This window comes from Bombina bombina, chromosome 10 (genome assembly GCF_027579735.1).
Source record: "Bombina bombina isolate aBomBom1 chromosome 10, aBomBom1.pri, whole genome shotgun sequence".
Taxonomy (NCBI): domain Eukaryota; kingdom Metazoa; phylum Chordata; class Amphibia; order Anura; family Bombinatoridae; genus Bombina; species Bombina bombina.
This window is the reverse complement of record NC_069508.1, coordinates 163,511,215-163,532,045: the sequence shown is the minus strand read 5'-3', so window position 1 is coordinate 163,532,045 and position 20,831 is coordinate 163,511,215. Positions and strand designations below refer to the sequence as shown.

Here is a 20,831-nt window from a genome sequence, read left to right as displayed (position 1 = left end):
TTTTTATTTCTACCTGGGGTTGCAATAATGCGTTCTGTTGTAGTGTATGGGTTTAATGGTTTGTTTTGTCTGTATTTGTATATTGTGGTGGATATCTGAAGATATAGGAACCAATGTAAGGTGTCCGGCTGAAGTTTATCTTTCAGTTGGGTGTATGTGAGCATTTTACCTTTATCTAAAAAGTCTGCAACTCTGTAGAGGCCCTTATTTTCCCACTTACATATTAGTGTTTGAAATTCTGCAGGAAGTATAGCACCCAGTGGTATTATCTTAGTACCCTTGGGTATGAGGCCTAGAGAAGATGTGAGGTATTTCCACATATGCTTGGACTCCTCTGTCACCTTGAGTTTGTATAGTGTTTTGTTTGTAGTGTTTGAGGTGTTCCAAACAATCGTGGCTGGATCATTCACCCCAGCTAAGTCTGCCTCTAGTCTAGTCCAAGTTATTTCTCGACAGTTTTTGCTTATCAGGGTAATTTGTGATAACCTAGCTGCCTGATAGTAGTCTAACAAATTGGGCACCCCCACTCCCCCCAGCTGTTTGTGTTGTTTTAATAGTTGGGAGGCTATTCTAGCTGTTTTGGGTCCTCGTAGGAACCTAATTAGGTCCATCTGGAGATCTGCTAGCTCTCTTTGCGGTACTTTGATTGGTAATGCTCTGAAGAGATATAATATTCTCGGTAGAATATTCATCTTTATAATCGATAATCTGCCATACCAGGAGAAACACCCCCTCCTCCATCTACCCAAATCCCTTCTTACGGTCTTAAAGATCTCAGTATAGTTTGCCTTATAGAGTCCCTCTAGTGTGTTTGTTATGTTAACTCCCAAGTATTTGATATATTTTTTAGCCCACTTAAAGTCAAAATTCGCTTCTATCAACTTACGAGTATGTAGTGGTAGTGTCAGTGGTATAGCCTCACACTTATCTGAATTTATTTTGAAGCCTGAGATTTTTGAAAATTCATCAATGACTTGATATAGATGAGGGAGTGATCTTAAAGGTTTCGTCAATGTAAGCAAAATGTCATCCGCAAATAAGGTGAGTTTATATTCTTCTTTGTTAATTTTTACTCCGGTAATGTCTTTTGCTCCCCTGATGTAGGCCGCTAAAGGTTCTATGCTTAGTGCAAATAATAGAGGAGATAGCGGGCAGCCCTGACGTGTCCCATTTAATATTTTAATTGGCCTAGACTGATGGCCCGTTGCTCTGATAGTTGCTGTTGGGTCTGAATACAGGTTTTTAATAGCCGTCATGAATTGTCCTTTGAAACCCATGAATGTTAGTGTCTCAAACATATATTCCCAGTCGACCCTATCAAACGCCTTCTCTGCGTCCAGAGATAGGAGCAGAGAAGGCGTTTTTGTCCCGACCAAGTACTCCAACAGAGACACCGTTCGTCTCACATTATCTGGGGCTTCCCTTTCTTTTATGAATCCTACCTGGTCGGGATGTATCAATGAGGGTAGATATAATTTGAGTCTATTTGCTAAAATTTTTGTAAAAATTTTTAAATCTTGGTTAATCAATGAGATCGGCCTATAGTTTTGGTATTTTTTGGGATTCCTTCCTGGTTTGGGTATAACCACTATTTTGGCCTGCAATATGTCCTGTGGGATACGGGTACCCTGCATGATGTCATTGCAGAATTTGTGCAAGTGGGGGACCAGACATTTTTTAAATACTTTATAATATTCACCTGAGAACCCGTCAGGACCCGCCGCCTTGCCTATTTTAAGATCTTTTATTGCTAGGGCAATTTCGTTTATTGTTATTTCTGTGTTTAAGGCTTCCATGTCTGTAGCATTAAGTTTCGGGAGTTTAGCCTTTTGCAGAAAATGGTGTCTAAGCGTTTTCGTCTGAGTAGTATGTTGAACTTTTTTCCCGTCATAAAGAGATTCATAATATTGTGCAAAGCAGTCCGTTATGTCTTGAGGGTGATATATTAGCGTCCCGTCTTCTTTTTGTAGTTGTTGTATAGTTAGATTTTTCGTCCTTTCCCTTAGTTTGTGAGCTAGAAATCTATCTGGCTTATTAGCATATATAAAGTAATGTGCCTTCAACTTATGCATAGCTCTGAGGGAGTTCTCATTTAAAATCTTAGCTAGTGTTTGTCGCTTATGTGTAAGTTTATTGAAAATATCTGAGGTTAGTGTGCTTCTATGTTGGATTTCAAGCGTTTCTATTTCCTGTTGGAGTATCTCTATGTGAGCCTTAACTTTTTTTGTGTATAGAGCTTTTTCCTTTATCAATAAACCTCTTATGAATGGTTTGTGAGCAGCCCACGTGATTGTTGGGGTGGTTTCTGGGGTTGTGTTTATCTTCCAGTATTCTGTCAAGTTATGCATAATTTTGTCATATAATTCAGGTTTTTTCAATAAATTTGGATCATAAGTCCATGACCTTTGTCTGTCCACATTGACCAGTCCCTCTAATTGTATCTGGATAATAGAATGGTCTGACCAGACACATGCATGAATTGTGGAGCTGTGTAAACTGGGGAATAGAATCTGACTAATAAATATATAATCTAATTTGGTATAAATTTTGTGTGCTGGGGAGTAGTAAGTATGGTCATTCGTCTGCCCATATAACGTTACCCAGGTATCTATCACATTATGAGATTCTAAGATATTCTTAATATTTTTAGAGATGGAATTATGTCTGGTTTGTTTATTAGTGAGTTTGTGGGGCGTATCTACTTTGTGTGTTTTCAGATTAATATTAAAGTCTCCGGCTAATATGATTTTTGATTGTGACCATTGTGTCAGTAGGTGTGACAAGTGGTGAAAAAAGTTGTGCTGTTGTTCATTGGGTGCGTATATATTGCAAAGTGTAAGCGAGGTGTCTAGCATACGTCCTCTCACTATAAGATACCTGCCCTCTTTATCTGTCAGCACTTCTTCTTTGATAAAGTTAAGTGCATCATGTATAAGTATTGACACTCCTCTCTTTTTTTTGTCAGTCGTGGAGTGGTATTGTTGCGTGAAATATCTACTCCAATATTTGGGTATTTGATTATTTGTAAAATGGGTTTCTTGCAAGAATATAATATTAGCATTTAGGTTGTGATACTGTGTAATTGCTGTTTTTCTTTTATTATCCGTATTTAACCCCCTTACATTATGTGAGATTATTCTTATCTTGGGAGTCATGAGTCAGTTCCCCTCCCCTTCTCTACCTGTAGCTGACCAATATCTTCACTTGCAATGTTATGAAATCCTCTGCTCTCCTGTATAACTTTTCCTGATGGAGAAACTTTCGTCTCACCTGCTCGACGGTACATAAAATAAATTGAAATAAACAAAAAACAAACAACAATAAACATTTGACAGTTTGAAATTTAAAGTGACAGTAACGGTTTTATTTTAAAACGTTTTTTGTGCTTTGTTGACAAGTTTAAGCCTGTTTAACATGTCTGTACCATCAGATAAGCTATGTTCTATATGTATGAAAGCCAATGTGTCTCCCCATTTAAATTTATGTGATAATTGTGCCATAGTGTCCAAACAAAGTAAGGACAGTAATGCAACAGATAATGATATTGCCCAAGATGATTCCTCAAATGAGGGGAGTAAACATGATACTACATCATCCCCTACTGTGTCTACACCAGTTATGCCCACACAGGAGGCCCCTAGTACATCTAGTGCGCCAATACTTATTACCATGCAACAATTAACGGCTGTAATGGATAACTCCATAGCAAATCTTTTATCCAAAATGCCTACTTATCAGAGAAAGCGCGATTGCTCTGTTTTAAACACTGAAGAGCAAAAGGACGCTGATGATAACTGTTCTGACATACCCTCACACCAATCTCAAGGGGCCATGAGGGAGGTTTTGTCTGATGGAGAAATTTCAGATTCAGGAAAAATTTCTCATCAAGCTGAACCTGATGTTGTGACATTTAAATTTAAATTAGAACATCTCCGCGCACTGCTTAAGGAGGTGTTATCTACTCTGGATGATTGTGACAATTTGGTCATTCCAGAGAAATTATGTAAGATGGACAAGTTCCTAGAGGTTCCGGTGCCCCCCGACGCTTTTCCTATACCCAAGCGGGTGGCGGACATAGTAAATAAAGAGTGGGAAAGGCCCGGCATACCTTTTGTCCCCCCCCCCTATATTTAAGAAATTATTTCCTATAGTCGACCCCAGAAAGGACTTATGGCAGACAGTCCCCAAGGTCGAGGGGGCGGTTTCTACTCTAAACAAACGCACTACTATTCCTATCGAAGATAGTTGTGCTTTCAAAGATCCTATGGATAAGAAATTAGAGGGTTTGCTTAAAAAGATTTTTGTACAGCAAGGTTACCTTCTACAACCAATTTCATGCATTGTTCCTGTCACTACGGCAGCGTGTTTCTGGTTCGAGGAACTAGAAAAATCGCTCAGTAAAGAATCTTCGTATGAGGAGGTTATGGACAGAGTTCAAGCACTTAAATTGGCTAACTCTTTTGTTTTAGATGCCGCTTTGCAATTAGCTAGATTAGCGGCGAAAAATTCAGGGTTTGCTGTCGTGGCGCGCAGAGTGCTTTGGCTAAAGTCTTGGTCAGCGGATGTGTCTTCCAAGACAAAATTGCTTAACATTCCTTTCAAAGGTAAAACATTATTTGGACCTGATTTGAAAGAGATTATTTCAGACATCACTGGGGGAAAGGGCCACGCCCTCCCACAGGATAGGTCTTTTAAGGCTAATAATAAGCCTAATTTTCGTCCCTTTCGCAGAAACGGACCAGTCTCTAATTCTGTATCCTCTAAGCAAGAGGGTAATACTTCACAACCCAAACCAGCCTGGAAACCAATGCAAGGCTGGAACAAGGGTAAGCAGGCCAAGAAGCCTACCACTGCTACCAAAACAGCATGAAGGGATAGCCCCCGATCCGGGACCGGATCTAGTGGGGGGCAGACTTTCTCTCTTTGCTCAGGCTTGGGCAAGAGATGTTCAGGATCCTTGGGCGCTAGAAATAGTTTCTCAAGGTTATCTCCTGGAATTCAAGGAACTACCCCCAAGGGGAAGGTTCCACAGGTCTCAATTATCTTCAAACCAAATAAAGAGACAGGCATTCTTACATTGTGTAGAAGACCTGTTAAAGATGGGAGTGATACATCCAGTTCCAATAAGAGAACAAGGAAGGGGATTTTATTCCAATCTGTTCATAGTTCCCAAAAAAGAGGGAACATTCAGACCAATTTTGGATCTAAAGATCCTAAACAAATTTCTCAGGGTACCATCGTTCAAAATGGAAACTATTCGAACGATCCTACCTACTATCCAGGAAAATCAATTTATGACTACCGTGGATTTAAAGGATGCGTACCTACATATTCCTATCCACAAGGAACATCATCAGTTCCTAAGGTTCGCTTTTCTGGACAAGCATTACCAGTTTGTGGCACTTCCATTTGGATTAGCCACTGCTCCAAGGATTTTCACAAAGGTACTAGGGTCCCTTCTAGCGGTTCTAAGACCAAGGGGCATTGCAGTAGTACCTTACTTGGACGACATCCTGATTCAAGCGTCGTCCCTGTCAAAAGCAAAGGCTCATACGGACATCGTCCTAGCCTTTCTCAGATCTCACGGATGGAAGGTGAACAAAGAAAAAAGTTCTCTGTCCCCGTCAACAAGAGTTCCATTCTTGGGAACAATAATAGATTCCTTAGAAATGAGGATTTTTCTGACAGAGGTCAGAAAATCAAAACTTCTAAGCTCTTGTCAAGTACTTCATTCTGTTCCTCGTCCTTCCATAGCGCAGTGCATGGAAGTAATAGGATTGATGGTTGCAACAATGGACATAGTTCCTTTTGCACGAATTCATCTAAGACCATTACAACTGTGCATGCTCAGACAGTGGAATGGGGATTATACAGACTTGTCTCCGACGATTCAAGTAGATCAAAAGACCAGAGATTCACTCCGTTGGTGGCTGACCCTGGACAATCTGTCACAGGGAATGAGCTTCCGCAGACCAGAGTGGGTCATTGTCACGACCGACGCCAGCCTAGTGGGCTGGGGCGCGGTCTGGGAATCCCTGAAAGCTCAGGGTCTATGGTCTCGGGAAGAGTCTCTTCTCCCGATAAACATTCTGGAACTGAGAGCGATATTCAATGCTCTCAGAGCTTGGCCTCAACTAGCAAAGGCCAAATTCATAAGGTTTCAGTCAGACAACATGACGACCGTTGCATATATCAATCATCAGGGGGGAACAAGGACTTCCCTGGCGATGAAAGAAGTGTCTGCGATCCACATCCCAGGAGTGGAAAATTGGGAAGCGGATTTTCTGAGTCGTCAGACATTCCATCCGGGGGAGTGGGAACTCCATCCGGAAATCTTTGCCCAAATAACTCAATTATGGGGCATTCCAGACATGGATCTGATGGCGTCTCGTCAGAACTTCAAGGTTCCTTGCTACGGGTCCAGATCCAGGGATCCCAAGGCGACCTTAGTAGATGCACTAGTAGCACCTTGGACCTTCAACCTAGCTTATGTATTCCCACAGTTTCCTCTCATCCCCAGGCTGGTAGCCAGGATCAATCAGGAGAGGGCCTCGGTGATCTTGATAGCTCCTGCGTGGCCACGCAGGACTTGGTATGCAGACCTGGTGAATATGTCATCGGCTCCACCATGGAAGCTACCTTTGAGACAGGACCTTCTTGTTCAGGGTCCATTCGAACATCCGAATCTGGTTTCCCTCCAACTGACGGCTTGGAGATTGAACGCTTGATTTTATCAAAGCGTGGGTTTTCAGATTCTGTAATAGATACTCTGATTCAAGCTAGAAAGCCTGTAACTAGAAAAATTTACCATAAAATATGGAAAAAATATATCTGTTGGTGTGAATCTAAAGGATTCCCATGGAACAAGATAAAAATTCCTAAGATTCTATCCTTTCTACAAGAAGGTTTGGAGAAAGGATTATCTGCAAGTTCTCTGAAGGGACAGATCTCTGCTTTATCTGTTTTACTTCACAAAAGACTGGCAGCTGTGCCAGATGTTCAAGCATTTGTTCAGGCTCTGGTTAGGATCAAGCCTGTTTACAGACCTTTGACTCCTCCCTGGAGTCTAAATCTAATTCTTTCAGTTCTTCAAGGGGTTCCGTTTGAACCCTTACATTCCGTAGATATTAAGTTATTATCTTGGAAAGTTTTGTTTTTGGTTGCAATTTCTTCTGCTAGAAGAGTTTCAGAGTTATCTGCTCTGCAGTGTTCTCTGCCCTATCTGGTGTTCCATGCAGATAAGGTGGTTTTGCGTACTAAGCCTGGTTTTCTTCCGAAACTTGTTTCCAACAAAAATATTAACCAGGAGATAGTTGTACCTTCTTTGTGTCCGAATCCAGTTTCAAAGAAGGAACGTTTGTTACACAATTTGGACGTAGTCCGTGCTCTAAAATTCTATTTAGAGGCTACTAAAGATTTCAGACAAACATCTTCCTTGTTTGTTGTTTATTCTGGTAAAAGGAGAGGTCAAAAAGCGACTTCTACCTCTCTTTCCTTTTGGCTTAAAAGCATTATCCGATTGGCTTATGAGACTGCCGGACGGCAGCCTCCTGAAAGAATCACAGCTCACTCCACTAGGGCTGTGGTTTCCACATGGGCCTTCAAGAACGAGGCTTCTGTTGACCAGATATGTAAGGCAGCGACTTGGTCTTCACTGCACACTTTTGCCAAATTTTACAAATTTGATACTTTTGCTTCTTCGGAGGCTATTTTTGGGAGAAAGGTTTTGCAAGCCGTGGTGCCTTCCATTTAGGTGACCTGATTTGCTCCCTCCCTTCATCCGTGTCCTAAAGCTTTGGTATTGGTTCCCACAAGTAAGGATGACGCCGTGGACCGGACACACCAATGTTGGAGAAAACAGAATTTATGCTTACCTGATAAATTACTTTCTCCAACGGTGTGTCCGGTCCACGGCCCGCCCTGGTTTTTTAATCAGGTCTGATGAATTATTTTCTCTAACTACAGTCACCACGGTATCATATGGTTTCTCCTATATATATTTCCTCCTGTCCGTCGGTCGAATGACTGGGGTGGGCGGAGCCTAGGAGGGATCATGTGACCAGCTTTGCTGGGACTCTTTGCCATTTCCTGTTGGGGAAGAGAATATCCCACAAGTAAGGATGACGCCGTGGACCGGACACACCGTTGGAGAAAGTAATTTATCAGGTAAGCATAAATTCTGTTTCTTCTTAAAGACACAATGAGTCCACGGATAATCTTCATTACTTATGGGATATTCACTTCCTGGTCAGCAGGAAGAGGCAAAGAGCACCACAGCAGAGCTGTTAAATAGCTCCTCCCTTCCCTCACACTCCAGTTATTCTCTTTGCCTACGTTAGTGATAGGAAGCAGGTAAAGTGAGGTGTTAGTGTAGATTCTTCAGTCAAGAGTTTTTTGTTTTACGAGAGTGCTACTTTGTTCTGGGGTGTAGCCTAGTCCATATCAGTCTCTACAGTAGAGCTCTGGGAACTGGTGGGACATAAGTCTCACTGCGCCTCCCATTTTCAGCTTCCCCATATCCTTCAGCCTGAGATTATTACTGACTCAGCATTGTGAGGGAGAGGACCTCTCAAGCTTGGGAACTGCCCTACTGCCAGGCAGTGATTGAGGTAAGTACTGCCTTTTTCTGGGATCTAAGGAATCTCAGTGTTTGTTTCATTAGCACTACGGTACATAAGGGGTTAATGGTAAACCTTACTTATGTGGGGACAGTTTCAGACTTTCAGAAAAGAAGTCTTACTTGAGCATTGATTAGGTGCAGGTACTGGGGCTGGAGTTATGTTGCGAAGTTTATTTTCACTAAAATGGAGGGCTCTGGTGGTTTCACTTTAGTTTTTTCCCTGAGAGGGAAGCAGAGACTTGCAGCACGCCCACTAAGGGCGGGACTTCCTGTTTTTTTGGAGCCTCTGCTTGTAGCACTATTGCCAAGCAGTTTCAGATCTTCAGATGTGCTGCACTGGGGTTTATCTGGGCTAGAGCAGCATGTAGAACACTTTTCATGCGCTTTTAGCACAGATGCGGTCCTAGTTCGGTTTTTCTGGCAGGTTGCAATAACGAATCGTTTCTACAAGGGATCCGGTAGCATTGGTTAAGGTAAGAGCACCTCAGCAGGTTGCTGTGGTGCAGAGGTTTAATTACTGCTTACATTTTCTAACTGTTTTGTAACTACAGCAAAATTAGCAGTTTGTCAAGAGAAAAAAAAACCGTTTAAATTTAAAGAGACAGTAACGGTTTTTGATAATTTTATTTGATTGTTATTCCCAGTATTTTTTCTGCTCAATACCAATATTTTATGTGAAAAAATGGACCAAGATGAGGTGCAAGCTGTTACATGTGCTTTATGTCTTGATGCAAATGTGGAACCACCAATCCCTTTCTGTCCTACATGTATTGAAAGGACTGTGAATTTTAATGATAACATTTTTGCTGAGCCAATCTCCTCTCAGACAGATGTTGTTCAAGAGTCCTCTGATGAGGGTCAATTTCTGCAGCAACTTTCTCCCCAAGTGTCCCAAAAATTATCACCCTCACCAGCAGTGCCCTGCACGTCTACTGTAGTTCCTTCTGGAATTTCACTACAGGACATAGCTTCTCTTATGTCTACTACTATCTCTGATGCTCTGTCTGCCTTTCCAATGTTGCAGGGCCATCGCAAGAGAAAGTCCATTTCTGCAGTTAGCGATGTTTCTGATGCTCTGGTAGCTATCTCAGAAGTCTCTTCTCACAGATCTGAGGAAGAGGTTCCAGCTCTGGCATCTGAAGGAGAAATCTCAGATTCTGAGGAGGTGTTACCTTTGACCGACTCAGAAGTGGTATCTTTCAGGTTTAAACTGGAACATCTTCGTCTCTTACTTAGAGAGGTTTTAATTACCCTAGATGATAGTGACTCCACAGTGATGGTTGTCCCCCCAAAGTCTAGCAAATTAGACAGATATTATGATGTACCTTCATTTACAGATGTTTTTCCAGTTCCTAAGAAGGCCTCTGAAATTATTAATAGAGAATGGGAGAGACCTGGTATTCCTTTCTCTCCTCCTATTTTCAAGAAGATGTTTCCTATAGCTGACTCCGTTAAAGAGGTTTGGCAAACTGTTCCTAAGGTAGAAGGAGCTTTTTCAACCTTGGCTAAGAGAACTACTATCCCTATAGAGGATAGCTGTGCTTTTATAGATCAGATGGACAAAAAAATTAGAGGGTCTACTCAAGAAAATTTATGTTCACCAGGGTATGCAGTGGCAACCGGCGGTCTGTATAACTACTGTCACGAGTGCGGCAGCCTACTGGTTTGATGCTCTGGCCGATGCCCTCAGGCGAGAAACTCCCTTGGACGAGATCCAGGACAAGATAAAGGCTCTTAAGCTAGCTAATGCCTTTATCTCGGATGCCACCCTTCAAGTTATTAAGTTGGGGGCCAAAATTTCAAGCTTCTCTATCTTGGCTCGCAGGGCCTTATGGCTGAAACCTTGGTCTGCAGACGTTTCATCTAAGTCAAAGCTTCTAGCTGTCTCTTACAAGGGGAAGGCCCTGTTTTGTCCTGAGCTGAAAGAGATTATTTCTGACATTACGGGAGGTAAGGGTCACCTCACTCAGGACAAAAAGATTAGGCAGAAAGGAAGACAAAGTAATTTTCGTTCCTTTCGCAACTTCAAGGGATTGTCTTCCTCTTCTCCCTCAACTAAGCAGGAACAAGCTAAATCTAATTGGGAGACCCGCCCAATCTTGGAATAAGGGTAAGCAGTCCAAGAAGGCGGCCAATGACTCCAAGACAGCATGAAGGTTTTGCTCCCGATCCGGGACAAATGGATCTGGTAGGGGACAGACTTTCTTTTTTTGCTCAAGCCTGGGTTCGGGACGTTCAGGATCCCTGGACTATAGAAACAGTGTCTCAGGGATACAAGCTGGAGTTCAAAATTTGCCCTCCCAGGGGCAGGTTTCTAATTTCAAGGTTATCTGCAGACCAGACAAAAAGAGAGTTGTTTTTACATTGTGTAGAAGACCTCTTAGCTCTGGGAGTGATCGTTCCCGTTCCACATCAAGACACACCAGAGTCTAAACAAGTTTCTCAGAGTGCCATCCTTCAGGATGGAAACTATTTGTTCCATCCTTCCCTTGATCCAGGAGGGTCAGTTTATGACAACAGTAGATTTAAAAGACCCGTACCTGCATGTTCCCATTCACAGGGATCATCACAGGTTCTTAATGTTTGCCTTTCTAGACAAGCATTTCCAGGTTGTGGCTCTTCCTTTCGGTCTTGCCACGGCTCCCAGAATCTTCACAAAGGTTCTGGGGTCTCTTCTTGCGGTGCTTCGTTCAAGAAGCATTGCGGTGGCGCCGTATCTGGACGATATCCTAGTTCAGGCGCCGTCCTTTCAGCTAGCAAAATCACACACAGACCTGGTAGTGGCTTTCCTAAGGTCACACGGGTGGAAGGTGAATCTAGAAAAGAGCTCTTTAGTTCCTCATACAAGAGTGTCCTTTCTAGGGACCATCATAGACTCTCTGTCTATGAAGATTTTTCTGACAGAAGTCAGGAAATTAAAGATTATCGATACTTGTCGAGCTCTGCAATCTTCTCCTCGTCCTTCTGTGGCCCAGTGCATAGAGTTAATAGGTCTGATGGTAGCAGCAATGGACATTGTCCTGTTTGCTCGCTTTCATCTCAGAGCTCTGCAGTTGGGCGTGTTCAAACAATGGAACGGAGCTTATTTGGACTTGTCTTCTCGACTTCTATTGGCACAGGAGACAAAGGAGTATCTTCTTTGGTGGTTGTCTCTAGATCATCTCTCCCAGGGAACATGTTTTCGCAGACCATCCTGGGAGATTGTGACAACAGATGCTAGCCTTCAGGGGTGGGGAGCAGTTTGGGGCTCCCTAAGGGCTCAGGGGATATGGTCTCAGACAGTCTCTTTTGCCCATAAACATTCTGGAACTGAGAGCGATCTACAATGCTCTCCTGACCTGGCCTCAGCTAGCTTTGGTTCAGTTTATCAGGTTCCAGACAGACAACATAACATCAGTGGCCTACATCAATCATCAGGGAGGAACAAGGAGTTCCTTGGCGATCACAGAGGTTTTCAAAATAATTCAGTGGGCGGAGGCCCATTCTTGTTGTCTGTCGGCAATCCACATCCCAGGGGTGGACAACTGGGAGGCCGATTTTCTGAGCAGACAGACCTTTCATCCGGGGGAGTGGGAACTTCATCTGGACGTGTTCTCCAGTCTGATCCTCAAATGGGGTCAGCCGGAGTTGGATCTCATGGCATCCAGGCAGAATGCCAAACTTCCCAGGTACGGGTCGAGATCCAGAGATCCTCAGGTGGAGCTGATAGATGCTCTGGCAGACCCTTGGTCCTTCAATCTAACATATCTGTTTCCTCTGTTTGCTCTCCTTCCGTGAGTGATTGCCCGGATCAAACAGGAAAGAGCTTCAGCGATTCTCATAGCACCATCCTGGCCTCACAGGATCTGGTATGCAGACCTGGTGGAGATGTCGTCTCTACCTCCTTGGAGGCTTCCGCTTCGAAAGGACCTTCTGATTCAGGGACCCTTCCATCATCCAAATCTAGATTCTCTGAAGCTGACTGCTTGGAGATTGAACGGTTGATTCTAGCCAAGCGAGGTTTTTCTGACTCAGTCATAGACACTTTGATTCAGGCTCGTAAGCCTGTCACTAGAAGGATTTAGCGTGAATACCTTTATCGGGGTGAATCCAAGGGCTATTCCTGGAGTAGAGTTAGGATTCCTAGGATTTTATCTTTTCTCCAGGAAGGATTGGAGAAAGGATCATCTACAAGTTCTTTAAAGGGTCAAATTTCAGCATTATCTATCCTGTTACACAAGCGTCTAGCTGATGTCCCTGATGTTCAGTCTTTAACCAGAATTAGGCCTGTGTTTAGACCAGTTACTACTCCATGGAGTCTTAATTTAGTTCTTCAAGGGGTTCCGTTTGAATCTATGCATTCCTTAGATATCAAGTTGTTATCTTGGAAGGTTTTATTTTTAGTAGCGATTTCTTCTGCTTGTAGAGTGTCTGAGCTTTCAGCATTACAATGTGAGCCCCCTTACCTTATTTTTCATGCAGATAAGGTTGTCTTACGTACGAAATTTGGATTTCTTCCCAAGGTTGTTTCTGATCGGAACATTAATCAGGAAATTGTACCTTCCTTGTGTCCTAATCCTTCTTCTAAGAAGGAGAGGCTCTTACACAATTTGGATGTAGTTTGTGCTTTAAAGTTTTATTTACAGGCGACTAAAGACTTTCGCCAGTTTTCCTCTTTGTTTGTGGTATTTTCAGGCAAACATAGGGGTCAGAAAGCTACGGCTGTTTCTCTTTCTTTTTGGCTGAAGAGTATTATACGTTTGGCTTACGAAACTGCTGGACAGCAGCCTCCTGAGAGGATTACGGCTCATTCCACTAGAGCTGTTGCTTCCTCATGGGCATTCAAAAATGAAGCTTCTGTGGAACAGATTTGCAAGGCTGCAACTTGGTCTTCTCTTTACACTTTTACAAAATTATACAAATTTTATACTTTTGCCTCGGGTGAGGCGGCTTTTGGGAGAAAGGTTCTTCATGCAGTGGTGCCTTCCGTTTAGGTATCCTGTCTTGTCCCTCCCGTATCATCCGTGTACTCTAGCTTGGGTATTGGATCCCATAAGTAATGAAGATGATCTGTGGACTCATTGTGTCTTTAAGAAGAAAAGAAAATTTATGCTTACCTAATAAATTTATTTCTTCTTAGACACAATGAGTCTACGGCCCGCCCTGTCATTTTTAGACAGGATGTTTTTTATTGCAAGCTTCAGTCACCTCTGCACTTTGGCTTTTCCTTTTTCTTCCTAACTTCGGTCGAATGACTGGAGTGGGAGGGAAGGGAGGATCTATTTAACAGCTCTGCTGTGGTGCTCTTTGACTCTTCCTGCTGACCAGGAAGTGAATATCCCATAAGTAATGAAGATGATCCGTGGACTCATCGTGTCTAAGACATAAATTTATCAGGTAAGCATAAATTTTCTTTTCTAGTTTGGAGAGAAATTATAATGCAGACTTGACAGAGGCTGAACTCACTGAATTCTATAAGAAAAAGGGCAGAGCCTTGAAGTCCCAGCGAGATGAGATGCCTTCCATAGAAATTAATGAAGCTCTATGGGATACAGAATTTCACAGGGGAAATAGAAGGTAACTGGAGAACACCTGGAGCTGTATAAAATCTCGGTTTGCATCAATTACAAATTAAACTGCAAAGTTTTCACTACAATTTAACTCTTTTTTTTTTTTTTTTAACTGACGTTCCTGTCAGTTAAATACATGTATTGTGAATTTTGAACAAACTTTACTTGCATAAAGCTGGTGAGAAAATCGGCCTGGATCTAAATCACTATACAGCAGAGCCCGAGTCTGAATCAAAATACAGCAGAGCCCAAATCTAAGTCGCTATACAGCAGAGCCCGAGTCTAAACCCGCTATACAGCAGAGCCCGAGTCTAAACCCGCTATACAGCAGAGCCCGAGTCTAAACCCGCTATACAGCAGAGCCCGAGTCTAAACCCGCTATACAGCAGAGCCCGAGTCTAAACCCGCTATACAGCAGAGCCCGAGTCTAAACCCGCTATACAGCAGAGCCCGAGTCTAAACCCGCTATACAGCAGAGCCCGAGTCTAAACCCGCTATACAGCAGAGCCCGAGTCTAAACCCGCTATACAGCAGAGCCCGAGTCTAAACCCGCTATACAGCAGAGCCCGAGTCTAAACCCGCTATACAGCAGAGCCCGAGTCTAAACCCGCTATACAGCAGAGCCCGAGTCTAAACCCGCTATACAGCAGAGCCCGAGTCTAAACCCGCTATACAGCAGAGCCCGAGTCTAAACCCGCTATACAGCAGAGCCAGAGTCTAAACCCGCTATACAGCAAAGTCCGAGTCTAAACCCGCTATAAAGCAGAGTCTGAGCCACTATATAACAGAGCCTGAGTCTAAGTCACTATACAGCAGAGCCTGAGTCTAAGTCACTATACAGCAGAGCTTAAGTCTAAGTCACTATACAGCAGAGCCTGCGTTTAAGTCACTATACAGCAGAGGCTGGAGTCTACGACACTATATAGCAGAGCCTGAGTCTAAGTCACTATACAGCACAGCTTGAGTCTAAATCACTATACAGCAGACCCCCAGTGTAAATCACTATACAGCTGAGCCTGAGTCTAAACCCCTATACATTAGAGCCCAAGACTAAATCACTATACAGTAGAGCTCGAGTCTAAATCACTATACAACAGAGCTTGAGTCTAAGTCACTATACAGCAGAGCCCCAGTGTAAATCACTATACAGCAGAGCCTGAGTCTCTATACAGCAGAGCTTGAGTCTAAGTAACAATACAGCAAAGCCCGAGTCACTATACAGCAAAGCCCGGGTCACTATACAGCAAAGCCCCAGTGTAAATCACTATACATCAGAGCCCGAGTCTAGATCATTAAATATATAAATCTATAAGTGGTTACACAATAAAATGATACAATAAAACGTAGTAGTTTAAAGGACCAGTTAACACAGTAGATTTGAATAATCAACAAATGCATGATAACAAGACAATGCAATAGCACGTAGTCTGAACTTCAAATGAGTAGTAGATTTTTTTCTAACAATTTTAAAGGGACAGTCTAGGCCAAAATAAACTTTCATGATTCAGATAGAGCATGTAATTTTAAACAATTTTCCAATTTACTTTTATCACCAATTTTGCTTTGTTCTCTTGGTATTCTTAATTGAAAGCTTAACCTAGGCGGTTCATATGCTAATTTCTTAGACCTTGAAGCCCACCTCTTTCAGATTGCATTTTAACAGTTTTTCACCACTAGAGGGTGTTAGTTCACATATTTCATATAGATAACACTGTGCTCGTGCACGTGAAGTAATCTGGGAGCAGGCACTGATTGGCTAGACTGCAAGTCTGTCAAAAGAACTGAAAAAAGGGGCAGTTTGCAGAGGCTTAGATACAAGATAATCACAGATGTTAAAAACAGAATTTATGCTTACCTGATAAATTACTTTCTCTTGCGGTGTATCCAGTCCACGGCTTCATCCATTACTTGTGGGATATTCTCCTTCCCTACAGGAAGTGTCAAAGAGAGCACACAGCAGAGCTGTCCATATAGCTCCCCCTCTAGCTCCACCCCCCAGTCAGTCGACCAAAGGTTAGGAAGAAAAAGGAGAAACCATAGGGTGCAGTGGTGACTGTAGTTTAAACAAAAAAATTATTACCTGACTTAAATGCCAGGGCGGGCCGTGGACTGGATACACCGCAAGAGAAAGTAATTTATCAGGTAAGCATAAATTCTGTTTTCTCTTGCAAGGTGTATCCAGTCCACGGCTTCATCCATTACTTGTGGGATACCAATACCAAAGCTTTAGGACACGGATGAAGGGAGGGAACAAGGCAGGTACCCTTTAAACGGAAGGCACCACTGCTCGTAAAACCTTTCTCCCAAAAATAGCCTCCAAGGAAGCAAAAGTATCAAATATGTAAAATTTGGAAAAAGTATGCAGCGAAGAACAAGTCGCTGCCTTACAAATCTGTTTAACAGAAGATTTGTTTTTAAAAGCTCATGTGGAAGCCACTGCTCTGGAAGAATGAGCAGTAATTGTATCAGGAAGCTGCTGGCCAGCAGTCTCGTAGGCCAAACGGATGATGCTTTTCAGCCAAAAGGAAAAAAAGAGGTAACCGTCGCTTTCTGACCTCTCCTCTTACCAGAATAGACAACACAAGAGGAAGATGTTTGTCTGAAATCCTTAGTTGCTTGACGTTCCTTCGTCAAATACAGAGAGGGAACAACAACTTCCTGGTTAATATTCTTATTAAAAATAACCTTATGAAGAAAACCAGGTATGTAACGTAAAAACTACCTCATCTGCATGGAACACCAGTGGAAGGTGAAACATACTGTAAGGCAAATAACTCTGAGACTCTTCGAGTAGAAGAGATAGCTACCAAAACAAAAATTTATGAAACGTAAAAGTTCAAATGGAACCTCTTGAAGAACTGAAAGAACTAGATTTAGACTCCATGGCGGAGCCGCAGTCTTATGGACAGGCTAGATTCTCCTAAAGCCTGATTAGACACCTGTATGTCTGGGACCACTGCCAGACACTTGTCCTAGTGCTTAGAGCCGGCAAAGAGAATGACTGGGGGGGGGGGGTGGAGCTAGAGGGGGAGCTATATGGACAGCTCTGCTGTGTGCTCTCTTTGCCACTTCCTGTAGGGAAGGAGAATATCCCACAAGTAATGGATGAAGCCGTGGACTGGATACACCTTGCAAGAGAAAGTATATTATTATAACTGTGTTGGTTATGCAAAACTGGGAAATGGGTAATAAAGGGATTAAATATCTTTTAAAACAATAAAAATTCTGGTGTAGACTGTCCCTTTAAGTTCTCTATTTCTACTCCCTCTGTACCATGTGACAGTCATCAGCCAATCACAAATGCATACACATTTATTCTGCACATGCTCAGTAGGAGCTGGTGACTCAAACATTTTAAATATAAAAAGACTGTGCACATTTTGTTAATGGAAGTAAATTGGAAAGTTGTTTAAAATTGCTGCTGTATCTGAATCATGAAAGTTTAATGTTTGGCTTGAGTGTCCCTTTAAGTTCAGAAAAATGTCCAAAGATAATGTCCAAATTTAAATAATCCCAAAAAGTTCTTTGTATTGACTGGAACTAGTTTGTGCTACTGTAAGATTCACTCTAAACGTATATTCTTTTGTTAAACTAGGAGAAGGAATTGTGTTTCCGACATAATTGTGATAGCACTATTTAGACCCTATGCATGACTGTTTATAGTCTTATAGTATTTACATAGCAAATAGTACCAGGTTATTTACCTGTAGGAATACATTCCTGCTTCTGTACTCTTCATTTTTCAATAAAGAAATAAATAATAATAAAAAAAAAAAACATCACACATGACTTTATGGAGACTAAATATTAAAGAATTAAGTATAAAGTGTTAAACAACTACAATTATCATATAGAGCAGCATTTTTAAGAGACTTTTCAATTTATTTCAATGATCAAATTTAATTAAAGGGACAGTCAACACCAACATTTTTGTTTTTAAAAATATATATTAGCCCTTTATAACCCATTCCCCAGTTTTGCATTACCAACACAGCTATAATAATGCACATTTTACCTCTGTGATTACCTCATATCTAAGTCTCTGCAGACTGCCCGCTTATTTCAGTTAATTTGACAGACTTACATTTTAGCCAATGAGTGCTCACTCCACGGTAAATTCATGTGCATGAGCTCAATGTTATCTATGTGAAACACATGAACTAATGCCCTCTAGTGGGGAAAAACTGTCAAAATCCATTCACATTAGAGGCGGCCTTCAAGTTCTAAGAAATTAGCATATGAACTTCCTAGGTTTAGCTTTCAAACTAAGAATACCAAGAGAACAAAGCAAAATTGGTGATAAAAGTAAATTGGAAAGTTGTTTGAAATGACATGCCCTATTTGAATGAACGTTTTTTTTTGTACTTGACTGTCCCTTTAATTCTCTGGGTATCCTCTGCTGAAAAGCACACATTGGTAGGCTGGTAGCTTGCTGCTTATTGGTGGCGTCACACGTAGGCCTCTTTTGTTTTATTTTTTTTATATATTTATTTATAATCCAATTCATAGTCAAAGCGATACATGGCCAAAATACAAGACAAGATATATTACAAAGTTTAGAAAGAAACAATCAAAGTTAAAATTTCACAAGGTAATCAAGAGTAAAAATGAAAATGAGCCATTTAGACAAAATCTCGGTTATATAGGATCATTCTCTCTATCATTATTGGTATGACCGTTATAGCTTGAACAGGAATTGGATACTTTTTTTAAACCACTATGTGGTAACGTATGCCTCTTGTCATTGGCTCACAAAATGTGTTCAGCTAGCTCCCAGTAGTGCATTGCTGCTCTGGAGCTAACCTTAAAGGGATATGAAACACTCGGGCTCTGCTGTGTAGCGACTTAGACTCGGGCTCTGCTGTATAGCGACTTAGACTCGGGCTCTGCTGTATAGCGACTTAGACTCGGGCTCTGCTGTATAGCGACTTAGACTCGGGCTCTGCTGTAAAGCGACTTAGACTCGGGCTCTGCTGTATAGCGACTTAGACTCGGGCTCTGCTGTATAGCGACTTAGACACGGGCTCTGCTGTATAGCGACTTAGACTCGGGCTTTGCTGTATAGCGACTTAGACACGGGCTCTGCTGTATAGCGACTTAGACTCGGGCTCTGCTGTATAGCGACTTAGACTCGGGCTCTGCTGTGTAGCGACTTAGACTCGGGCTCTGCTGTATAGCGACTTAGACTCGGGCTCTGCTGTAAAGCGACTTAGACTCGGGCTCTGCTGTATAGCGACTTAGACTCGGGCTCTGCTGTATAGCGACTTAGACACGGGCTCTGCTGTATAGCGACTTAGACTCGGGCTCTGCTGTATAGCGACTTAGACTCGGGCTCTGCTGTAAAGCGACTTAGACTCGGGCTCTGCTGTATAGCGACTTAGACTCGGGCTCTGCTGTATAGCGACTTAGACTCGGGCTCTGCTGTAAAGCGACTTAGACTCGGGCTCTGCTGTATAGCGACTTAGACTCGGGCTCTGCTGTATAGCGACTTAGACTCGGGCTCTGCTGTATAGCGACTTAGACTCGGGCTCTGCTGTATAGTGAAACATTTTGTGCACTGCAGGGAAATCCATGTTTCATTGGTCCATTCTCAATTATAAACACTAGGTAGGGGCATAACACTCCTATGACAGTTAAAGGGACATGAAACTTAATTTTTTTTCTTTCATGATTCAGATAGCGCAGCAATTTTAGGCAACTTTTTAATTTACTCCTATTATCAATTTTTTGTCTTTCTTTTGCTATCGTTTATTTGAAAAGCAGGAATGTAAAGCTTAAGAGCTAAATGTAGCCTCCAATCAGTAATCGCTACCCAGGTGCTGAACCAAAAATAACCCGGGTCCTAAGCATACATTCCTGCCTTTTCAAATAAACATACCAAGAGAATGAAGAAAAAATAGGTGTAAATTAGAAAGTTGCTTAAAATTGCTGCTCTATCTGAATCATGAAAGAAATAATTTGGGTTTCATATCCGTTTTAACTATGTGTTTAACCCCTAAGTACCAAGTCAAAGCGGAAGAGAAAGACACAGGGTTTTTCTTTTGCACACTATATGCACAGTATCCTGCCTACCTACATCACACCGGTTCCTTGCATTTATTATCGTCTTACCTTGTGAGGAATCTGTCCCATCACCAACCACTTCTCTGTCACCGTCTGGAGGTCCTGACCATTGAGGGGCTCCCTGAGACAGACTTTTACTTCTAGTTTACCACCTGTTGTTTTTCTCCCATCAAACACCTATAAAAACAAACAGAAAACAGTGAACTACCGGAGCAGAACTCTTTACTTTCTAACTTTATTACTTCCAGTAAAAGAAATCACAAATATTAATAAAAAGGCCCAGAGCTACAGCTTCATGGTGTACTTTAGACCTGTGTTGTCCAGCCTAAAACACAGGGGCCACAATGAGGAGATCCTGCAGTTAAAATGGTCTTTCACACTTCAAAGTTCAGAATTGTGTGTGTGTTTAGCCCAGAGGGGTACATTAATGCCGATATCCACTCAACAAGTAAGTGCATGTTATAGCTAAAAACAAATAGCCTGAAGCAGCAGTGTAGTGCCGGATAGTGCAGTGCCAGTGTGCAGTTCAAGACAGCATTGTGCCAGAGTTCACAGTGTTGGAGTGTATAGTGCCAGACAGTGTAGTGCCAGATAGTGCA

The 20,831-nt window shown here is 42.2% G+C and overlaps 1 protein-coding gene across 6 annotated transcripts in view; it reads right to left on the bottom strand.

Annotated features, from left to right (window-relative positions):
• Nucleotides 1–20,831, bottom strand: part of CC2D1B (coiled-coil and C2 domain containing 1B) — a 129,534-nt gene that overhangs the window by 8,693 nt on the left and 100,010 nt on the right. For all 6 annotated transcript variants that reach the window (XM_053693470.1, XM_053693473.1, XM_053693472.1 and 3 more), the window contains exon 24: nt 20,281–20,409. In XM_053693470.1, coding sequence (XP_053549445.1) covers nt 20,281–20,409 — 129 coding nt within the window. The remainder of the gene's footprint in view (nt 1–20,280; nt 20,410–20,831) is intronic.